This window comes from Pinus tabuliformis, chromosome 5_2 (assembly GCF_031772625.1).
Source record: "Pinus tabuliformis cultivar Carrire ecotype Pingquan chromosome 5_2, CPIR1, whole genome shotgun sequence".
Classification (NCBI taxonomy): Eukaryota; Viridiplantae; Streptophyta; class Pinopsida; order Pinales; family Pinaceae; genus Pinus; species Pinus tabuliformis.
In genome coordinates this window covers 236,350,061-236,360,515 of record NC_142306.1, presented here as the reverse complement: position 1 = coordinate 236,360,515, position 10,455 = coordinate 236,350,061, and the positions used below count along the sequence as shown (strand labels likewise).

Sequence of the window (10,455 nt, the reverse complement as noted above, 5' to 3'; positions counted from 1 at the left end):
ATTTCAATGGCACCCCCATAATCAACTGTTGTAGCATGGAATTTTGTCAAAAAAGAGGGGAAAAATCTTTTTTGTCAGCTGTGTGGACATCAATTCACTGGCTCTTTAACTAGAGCAATGTATCACCTTCTCAGTATTAGCAATGGAAGTGGAGGTGGTGTTGATGGCTGCACTAAGATCTCTAATGAACAAAAAACCACAGTGGAGAAAGATTATTTCACTTCAAAGATGGAAAATGAGAAAAGAGAAAATAAGAGGCAATGAATTGAGAGGGAGATTGTCATGTCTTCCTCCAACACCATTAATTCAATCTCAACCATTTATGGGTCAAGTTCTACTCAAGTAAAAGCAGGTGGAACCAAAACATTAAATCAATTCTTGAAACCTCTTGAGAAACAAGAAGTTGATGATGTTGCTGCAGAATTCTTTTATACATGTGCAATTCCCTTTAATGTGGTGAAGAGTCCATATTTTGAAAATATAATTAGAAAGGCCATTGATTTTGGGAAGGGCTATGTTCCTACTCGATCTAAAGCTTTAAGGACAACTTTGCTAAAGAAAACAAAAGACAGAGTGACAGGAAAGTTGGTTCAAATTAAAGAGTCTTTGAAGCTTACAGGATGCACAATTTTGAGTGATGGTTAGTCAGATTTGTGTCACCACCCGCTGTTCAATGCGCTTATTTATAGTCCTCAAGGGGTACTTTTCTTGAAAGCAGTAAATGCAATGGATCGTGTGAAGGCACTAGAATTTATTTTTGGAATTTTGGATGAAGTAATTCAAGAGGTTGGGGAGGAAAATGTGGTCCATGTTATTACATATAATGCATCAAATTGGGTTGGTGCAGGGAAGCTGATTATGGAAAAGTATAATCACATTTATTGGACCCCTTGTGCAACGCACTGCTTGGATTTAATGTTGCATGACTTAGCCAAATTTCCTTGGGTCAATGAGACAATCTGAAGAGCCAAAACAATTGCAAACTTCATCATCAATCATCTTCTCACTTTGAGCATATATAGGAAGAATGCATCAAAAGAGTTGTTGAGGCCTTGTGATACAAGGTTTTTCACTTTTTATATTACTCTGAAAAGAGTTGTTGAGGAAAAAATGAGCCTAAGAGCTATTTTTTGCAATATTGAGTGGGAGAGATCTACCCTTTCAAAAAAACCTAAGGGGAAAAATGTTGAGCAAATATTGCTCAATAATGGCTTTTTGGAAAATTCAAACAAGGTTTTAAAAGTATGTGGCCCAATTGTTAATGTGCTCCACATAATTGTTGGTGACAAACCTTGTATGGGTTTTGTTTATGAAATCATTGATCATTGCAAAGAGACCATTGCAAGTGATTTTAATAATGTGGAAGTTGATTACCAGGAGATATGGGATTTAATTGATCAAAGATGGAAGATGATGCATAGTCCATTAAATGTGGCCGCATGCTATTTAGACCCTAGATTGTTTGGGTTACCAAGACATAGGGATGAAGAAGTCATGAATGGACTTATCTAGGCTATTGAGAAGCTAAATCCAAATATAGAACTTGCACGTTTGGTGAGAAGTCAGTTGAGGGCATATAGGTTAGAAGAAGCATTATTTGCAACACAATCAAAAAAGTATGATAGGAGAAGAAGTGATCAGGTAGTATGGTGGGAATTTTATGGTTTAGGGGCACCAAAATTGCAAAATTTTGCAATTCATATCTTAAGCCATGGATCAAGTGCATCAGCATGTGAAATAAATTGGAGTTCCTTTGACCACATTCATTCCAAGAAAAGAAATAGATTGTTTTTTTTTTGTAAGCTCCGGTAGTACTCATTCTATTTCTGAAAATTTTTAACAAAAGATACATCGTTCAAACCATAGATGCCCGCCCTCAAGGGGAAACCGGGTAAACCCATCTATAATTTTTCAATCCAGCCCAAAAGTAATAGGCTCTCCGTCTAACCAAAGTAGCCAGCACAGCATAACTGTTTTGAAATTTACAGTAAACCCTATTCAGAACTATGTTATTATATCTACTATTCATTTAAAACGCTATAAACAAAATCGGGACCATCAGTAGTCAAACTAAACATATCTGTCTTCATGCATTTGCCGTGTCCACCGGGCGGTCGTCTCCTTGCGCGGGGTGCTCCACACCATCTTCCTGAACCGGGTCTTGACGCTCGCCCTTCAGTAGGCAGAGTATCTCGTCCAGTTTCTCCTCTTGCTGTGACTGGGTTCTGCGAATATGGGTTAGCTCCCTGCTCATCTCTGGTTTTTTCTGGAGCAGATCCGCCATTTCTTTGGCTACCTGTTCCAGGGCCTTCGCCATCAGGCCTTTCATAACCCAATACATATGGAGGGATTGTTTAAACAGGGTCCTGCGCCCACGAGTATGTCCCGGGTCATGGAGGATTGAAGCCCACTCCTCCATTTCGTCTGCTGATTGTTCTTGGATGGCCTCCTCCTCCAAAAATTGCATAATTTTGCGAATATCGGGGTCTGCATTGTTCTGAAACGCCCTTTCTGCCGTTCGTATCTGGTGCATGACAGTCCTTTTCTGCTTTGTTTGTCGCTGTTGCCGTCTGCCCGAGTTTTCGCCAACCTCAAACTCGGTCTTTCCGCAGTCTCCCTCCTCCTTCCTCGTTCTGCTTTGTCCGCTGCTCGGTGGTCGACCCCTCTTCCGGAGCCCCGAGCGTTTTTCCTCAGAAACTGGCTGCCTGGGCGGTTTCATCTCCGTTTGGGGCGTACTGCCCTGATAACTCCTCCTTTGTGTTTCCTTGGGTCTTTTTCCAGAGCCGCCTTCGTCATCTCCGTCTGAGTCATCCTCTGTATCCCAAATTGTGATTGGGGGATCCCGATTTAGGAGGCCTTTGCCCCTTCCTTGCTCCCGTTCTTCCTCAATTTCCTTCCGCTCCCTTGCTTCACGGCCTCTCGGACGGGGCTCCATCTCTCTTACAGCTTCGCCGCTCCTTCTTCTCATAATACTTCCTTTCTTCGACTGCCTCCGATGGAGACTCTGCAGACAATTCCGAATTATCCCGTAAAGGTGGTTGTTTCCCTGACTCCCGTTCTCTATAATTTGCCTGTTTCTATTGTGGTGAATATATAATGGTGTCCAGATTTGGGTTCTCGGCCTCGCCCTATCTGGATCCCGTACTCCACTATCGCCAAACGTTCCATCTATACTCATATTTGCTTCTCTGTGTCCGGGCACCTCGTTAATTTCTCCGTTCATCCAATGCGTCTTAATGACCGCATCGACTGCGAATTCCTTGGTACTCATCCCCTCTGCCGCCACTGTACCTTCTTTCACATCGTGCTTCATCATTGTGTGTATTGGTATGCCATTTAGCACCTGATGTAATCGAGCTTTGGTCATGGTTCGATCATAACTTTGCCAATTGGTCCTATCTTGCATTAATTGAAGTGTGTTCCCCGATAACACCGTCACCTTCAGCAATCGAACTTCGGCTGTAGTTCGATCGTGTCTCTGCCGTTTACTGATGTCCTTCATTAATCTGAGTGTAATCCCCGATGGCGCTATCATGATCGGCCTTAATGAGCGTGTTTAGATCTTTCCATTCCCTGTTAGCCGCCGAATTCCTCCATTGGCTATCAATCTTGCTCTGTTGTCCTTTGCTGCCCCAGTTGGCCAGCCAGTCGGCGGGTTGATTACCATTTCTTCGGACATGCTTGAAGATGCAGTAATCTATTCTTTTGATCATACCCTCTATCTCCTGAACGATACCTGCTGTGCGCCAGCTCTTAGTCACCTTGTCCCATCCTTTGCCATTCCTGAGCTTCTTGACCATTTCAATGGCAATTTGGGAATCCCCCGAAATTTCTAAGTTAGAGTACCCATTTCTGATAGCTATTCTCAATCCAGTGTGGAGCGCCCAGAATTCTGCCTCATTGTTAGTCATATTGCCTCCCCAGTCGGCATATATCCATCTTACTTGTTTGCTACTGTCACGGAATATACCCCCAAACCCTGCATCTCCAGGATTACCCTTAGAGGCCCCATCGAAATTTAGCTTGACGAATTGATCCCTGGGATAAGTGAACTTGTCTGGGCTTTTAGTCTGCATGTTCTGCCCTTTTCTGAATTGGTGTTGCACCATTTCCAATTTCAGATTTAGTCTGCGTAAAATTTCCTGTTCTTCTAAATCTGCTTTCCAATCTTCATCCTGCCATCTCTCTACTAGAATGGTTTCTCGTAGAGCCTCTGTCACCTGGTCCCAAATTTTCTCCGGCTCTTTATTAATGCTTTTAAAGATTCTAGCATTACGTTCCTTCCATACCAGCCATATTACAAAACCTGAAGCAAGATTCCAAGCTCTCTGTATGACTCTGCATTTGAATGTTTCCTCTTTCCAATGAAGAACCAGTTCGTTGAAATCGCTAATCTCCACCCCATGTTTATTAAAGGTATGTTTGACGCAAGACCATAGATGTTTGATAAACGGGCATTGAATCATGATATGATCTCTACTTTCTTCTTGTTTGTTACACAGGTAGCAGCGCGACGGTCCCGAGAATCCCCGTTTCCGGATGCAGTCCCAAGTAAGAATTTTATTTTTCAAAGCGATCCAAGCAAAAATGGTTACTTTGGGCCACCAGTTTAGGTCCCAAATTTTCCTCCATCCCTGATGTCCGTCATTGATATTGAGGGGATTTGCGAGATAGTAGGCTTCCTTTACTGAGAAAAGTCCTTTCATGGTGTTACCCCAGCGTAGTATATCTTTTCCTTCCCTTACCCTGATTTTCCGTGAATCCATTTCCTTTTTGAAAGCTATCTGTAGGTCTGGATTGAGGCTTTGATCCCACTCTGTGGGATCCTGCCATGATCTCCAACAGTCATTCATGGTGACAGGTTTCCAATAATCCTTGACACTTGATCTATTCCCCTCAATACTATCCCTAATTGATTGAAGGCTCTGTATATTTGTCAATCTTTCCCTTTGCTGCCATTTGTCATCCCAGAAGTGAGCCTCATTGCCTCCTCTGATTTCCCAGAAAGCATGTTGCTTAACAATGTCTCTATTCTGGCTGGCCAGCTCCCACACCGCAGATCCGCGAGGCATTTCCTCTTGCCTTAGAATATCTAACTGAGAGTCTGACATTCTATATTTTGTTCTCCATATTGATTTCCAGAGGTCGTTTCCCCCTTGTACCCACCTCCACCAGAGTTTAGCTCCCAGGGTTTGATTAAGCAGTTCTGGGTCTTTTAATCCCAATCCACCTTTCTCTTTTCTCTCTGTAATTTGATTCCAGGCCACCAGGGCCCATTTCCTTTTTTCCTCCGACCCTCGCCAAATGAAATTTCTGATGATTTCTCTTATCTTCCCATAAACTCCTTTCGGGGCCGCCATTATTGATAGGGGGTAAATAGGTATAGCCTGTAATACTGATTTAGCTAAAACAATTCTGCCCGCAATATTCAGGACCCTGAAAGCCCAGCTCGAGACTTTTTTCCTCATTCTGTCTAAGATTCCTTGCCAGTTTTTCAATCTTTTTGTCGTGAAGTCTAACATGTTCCCCAAATACTTGGTAGGGAGTTCACCCTTTTTGAAGCCAAGAATTCTGATGAGATGAGTCTTCACTTGATCCACCGTGTTGAAGATAAAAACACATGATTTCTCCCTGTTAATTTCTAGTCCCGATGCTTCAGCAAACAGGTCAAGGATTTTCTTCAGATGTCTGACTTCCCTAACAGTTGGCTCCCCAAAGAGCATTATATCGTCAACAAATTGTTGATGCGTGAGGGGGAGTCTGTCTCCCCATAAGCGAAGGCCTTTTAATCTGTTGGCTACTTTTTCCTTAGTAATATACCTTCCTAGACCCTCTGCTGCCACAATGAACAGGAAAGGAGACAGTGGATCCCCTTGACGAATACCTCTGGAGGCATTAAACGTATTCGATGGGTTTCCATTGACTAAAATTGAAAAGTTTGGAGACGAGATGAGATTATGGATCCAAGTAATCCATCTCTTGTGGAAGCCGAAGCATGCAAGCACTCTCTCAAGATATCTCCAGTTGAGCCTATCATAGGCTTTGGATAAATCAAGCTTAATCATCATTCCTTTCCGTTTTTTATCTTTGAGGGAGTGGATGACTTCTTGAGAGACAACTAAACCATCCAAGATCTGTCTCCCCTCCACAAAACCAGTTTGCTCCGCCGATATTAAGCTCCCTAGCAAGGGTTTTAATCGTCTGGCAATAAGAGAAGTTATGATCTTATATATTACATTGCAGAGAGCTATTGGTCTAAAGCCATTAGCATCCTCCATGTTTTCACCCTTAGGAATTAGAGTAAAGAAGGTTGAGTTAAGAGCTGGCCATACCTTCTGTTGCACCCTTGATTCTTCTACCAACTCTAGTATTTCCTTCCCAAGAAAATGCCAGCCAGCTTGGTAAAAATCGACTGTAAAGCCGTCCGGGCCTGGCGCTGTACCTTTCCGCATTGATTTCACTGTCTCCTCCAGTTCCTCCAAGGTAACCATTCTCATTAAGGCTTTGTTCTGATCCTCCGTAACTAGTCTGGGAATAGCAGTGCAGATTTCCTGTATAGCTCTCTCTCTATCTACTTGGGGTTCGGAGAGAATTCCTCTATGATGCTCGACTAAAGTTTGCTCGATTTCCTTTTGTTCTACAACCCTTGTACCATTATTCCTTTTAATGGAGAGAATTCTATTCCCCTGTCTGTGCTTAACCATTGCCTGATGAAAAAACTTCGTGTTTCTTTCCCCTTCGCGCAGCCACTTAACTCTAGATTTCTGCCTCCATAGGATTTCCTCTTGTTTTCTTCTTTCCTCCATTTTGCCCAGTAGAGCCCCTTCTGTGGCGATGCTTTCCTCAGTCCTGCCTTCCACAATTATTTTCTGTTGGATATCCTCCATTTCCTTTTCCAATTTTTGCTTGTCTTCTATGATATTGCCAAATTCGTCTTTGTTCCACTTCTTAATCTTTATCTTCAAGTCTTTCAGCTTTAGATGAAACGTGTGCATCCTTCCTCTACCCTGCACTCGGCTTTGGTTCCACCATTCCTCTGCCTTTTTGATGAAGTTCGGATCCCTTAACCAGAATGCTTCGAAACGAAACGGTCTCTTACCCTGGATCTTTTTAATGTCCACTTCCAATCGGATTGGCCAGTGATCTGAGCCCAAAGAGGGGATGATCTTGGCTTCGACAAAGATATCTCTGTTCAGGATATCTTCAGATATTAAAAATCTATCTAGTTTTGTAGCAATTTGATTCTTACCTCCTCTTCGGTTATTCCATGTATAGATTCCATTGATGGTTTTCATGTCCACTACTCGTAGATCTTCTATCAGTTCATTGAACTTATTCATGAATTGATCCAGCCTTCGGACTCCCCCTTTTTTCTCGTCCAGGGATCGGATGAGATTAAAATCTCCTCCAATGATCCAAGGTTGTCCAGAAAAAAGTTGTCGGGTCGCTTTTAGACTGTTGATAAAGTTTTCTTTTTCAGCAGGGTTTGTGGGTCCATATACCCCTGTGACGGCTACAGTTTCCTTGGTCCCCACTATCCTTCCCATCCCGGTTAAGATTCCATGCATGCTAGTCCATTTTTCCAGAAGTACCTCATTTGGGTTCCACAATATTGCTAATCCTCCAGCCGCGCCTATGGCATCCTGTCCCATGACTTTGTAATTCAATCTATTTCTCTCAATTATTTCTTCTAACTGGTTTGCCTCAATTTTAGTCTCCTGCAGTATTATAATGCTGGGTTTTTCTTTTTTGAGTTTATCTCTCAAATATCTTTGCTTCCCCTTACTGTGTAGGCCCCTAATATTCCAACTAACAACAATCATTTAAAACTTTTGGAGGGCGGGGAAAAATACCTCTGACAGAGGTATCACTTTACCAGAGTTGATCAGTGTTTCACCCACTGACTGTATAGTTTCATTTAGCGTTCTCCGGCCTCTTTTCCTGCTGCTTTTTCCCAAATTTCCCATTTCCTCTATTTCTTTCTGCTGTTCCCCAGCCTCTGCAATTTGTTCCTCCATGTTTTCCTCCTTCCGTTCCTTGTATTTCTGGAAGGCCTCTTTGAATAACTGTTTTTGTTTCTCCGGTATAAATCTGCTATCTAAATACTTCCACTCCTGTAGCAGTCTCTTCATTAACTTTTCCTCTTCAGCCTCATTTTCCATTTGGTTTTCAACTTCCATGTGCGACTCCATTGTTTCCTCTGTCTCTTTTTCCTCTGTTTGTTCCTTGTTTGGTTTGTATGTACTTTCTGTTTTCTCTTTCTCTTCTCGGGCAACCTCCATTGGCGAGTTCTCTGGCTCTTCATCGTCATTCAGATTTACTTCGAACCCTTCCGCATTATCTTGCAATACCTGGAACTTATTTTGGCTTTTGATAGTGCTGGGGGTTTCTTGCGTTTTGGGTTTCAGGTTTTCCTTATTTGGTCGCTTCTTTCTAAAGACTTGTTGAAAGCCTTCCTCTCTATCTGCTGCTCTATCTTTTCCTGGCCTCTCTCCTTCCTCTTTGTTCAATGGACAGTTCCTAAATAAGTGGCCATATTCATGACATTTCCGGCAACGGAAGGGGATGTGTTCATAGTCGAGCGCTTGCGTCCAGACTTCATCATGGTATTCCAGGTCAATATTTTCCGGGAGAGGTTCAGCTAAGTTCATGAAGACACAAATTCTAGCAAAGGCATTGTACTTCCCTCTTCTTGTGGCCTCTGCAGTCTTCACGAAACTACCTATTGAGTTTCCAATACCTTCCAAGATTTCCGGGTCCCAGAACTCATCCGGTAACCCAAACAGCCTAACCCATACCGGAGCATCCATTAACTTTTCTTTTTCAGGGTTATACCGCTCCTCCCAGTGTTTCATAAACAGACCAGCATTATTCAGGAAGTACGGCCCTTCCTCAAAAATTCTGTTCTTATCTTCCAGATTCGTGAATACGGCCGTAAAGAAACCCTTCGCTCCTAGTTTCAGATCTATATGGCCTCGGGGTTTCCATCGCAGTTCTATCCATCTGTTCAGCTCCTTTTCTGAAGGCCAGTAGCCAATAAATTTGCAGATTAATGCATGGTCCTTCATATAGCTATTGTATTCCTCCAGTTTATTAAAGGGTATGATATACCTAGGTTTTTTCTGAGCTCGAGGAAGGCATTTACCTTTCATCCTCTTTTGCCAGATATTGCCCATTACCGGGGCTATGTTTTCCTTGTTTCCATTGAGGTTTCCTTCTGCACTGGTTTCACCCATCACTACATTTCTGAAGGAGGGGTTTGCACCCCCCCCCCCAGTCTCGTCCATCCCGATCAGTATTTATCAGCTAGATTTAAAACGTGGTTTTCTAAAGAAATACCTGGGTTAAGAGTCGTTGTGGACAGAAAGGCCGAAACCCTGTCTACGGCTTCCGTCCCTCGTCACAGGGGCCGATCCCTGACACCGTCGACTCTGTCAGGCCTGCACACCCGTGAACCCTAGTTCGAAACTCTCACCGTCGCCTCGGTTCTTCGACCTCCGCCCTCAATTTTCAACATTTTTTCGAAAAGAAATAGATTGTTATCTAGAAGATTAGAAGATCTTGTTTATGGTCGTAGTAACTTGTAGTTGACTTTAAAAAATGTGGCTAAAGAGTCATCCAATTCCTCTACTCTGTGGATTGATCTGATTTGAATTACATGAATGGATGAAGTTGATTTGTACATTGATTGTGACATTGATAGGGAATTGAGTGATGAATTTGTTGTTGAAGCATCTAGCAGATTCACAGCTCCTACTGCTCTCGATGATATAGAACTTTTTGATATAACAAGTGGGCCACAAGAACATCAAGAATAAAAATTGTGTTCCTGTTTTAGATTTCTTGTTTACTTTTTGCATGAACAATTTTCTAAAACTGCCAAGCTACTTTAGACTTTCGAGTTTATATATTTTGAATACTTTTTTATCAAATTGTTTTTTAATATATGAAATCTGATATGGCTCATGGTTTTGTTGAATTTGATATGGGTGCGAATGTCTATCACGAATTTATCACCTTGTTTAGTATGTTACATGTATGGAAGTTGGTTCTCTATTGGCACTCTCTTTCATGGTTTAGAAAAATTATGTCGAAATGATTTAAATGTTTGAGAAAAAATCTTATGGGTAATTATGTTATAAGTGAAAATCCAAGTGGTTTTACCCTAGAGGGGGTTTCGGTTAATCATTGATTATTGCAGACAACCGTAACACTACTAACTCTTTGGTGGCTCCCCTCGATGCCTCCGCTCCCCTGTAGGCGCCCACTATCTCCGGCGGTTACTTTTCTGTTACAGCTGCAGCATGGAGGATATGGATTTCGAGGCTGTTGATTATTCTCTGGACCCATTTCATGACCAACCTATCTTTAGCTGCCCTAACCCTAAACCGGCTCATTCCACTCATCACTCACCTATCGGCCTATCTCCATCTCGCTCTTCTCTAGTGGTAACCC

At 42.5% G+C, this 10,455-nt stretch overlaps 1 protein-coding gene across 1 annotated transcript; it reads right to left on the bottom strand.

Annotated features, from left to right (window-relative positions):
- Nucleotides 1–3,485: 3,485 nt before the first annotated feature.
- Nucleotides 3,486–9,236, bottom strand: LOC149158405 (uncharacterized). The gene is made up of 2 exons (XM_089433968.1): nucleotides 7,854–9,236; nucleotides 3,486–7,718 (listed from the first exon to the last, which is right to left on the bottom strand). Exons 1-2 carry the CDS (start codon nucleotides 9,234–9,236, stop codon nucleotides 3,486–3,488), a joined length of 5,616 nt encoding a protein of 1,871 aa, XP_089290094.1.
- Between the last annotated feature and the right edge of the window lie 1,219 nt (nucleotides 9,237–10,455).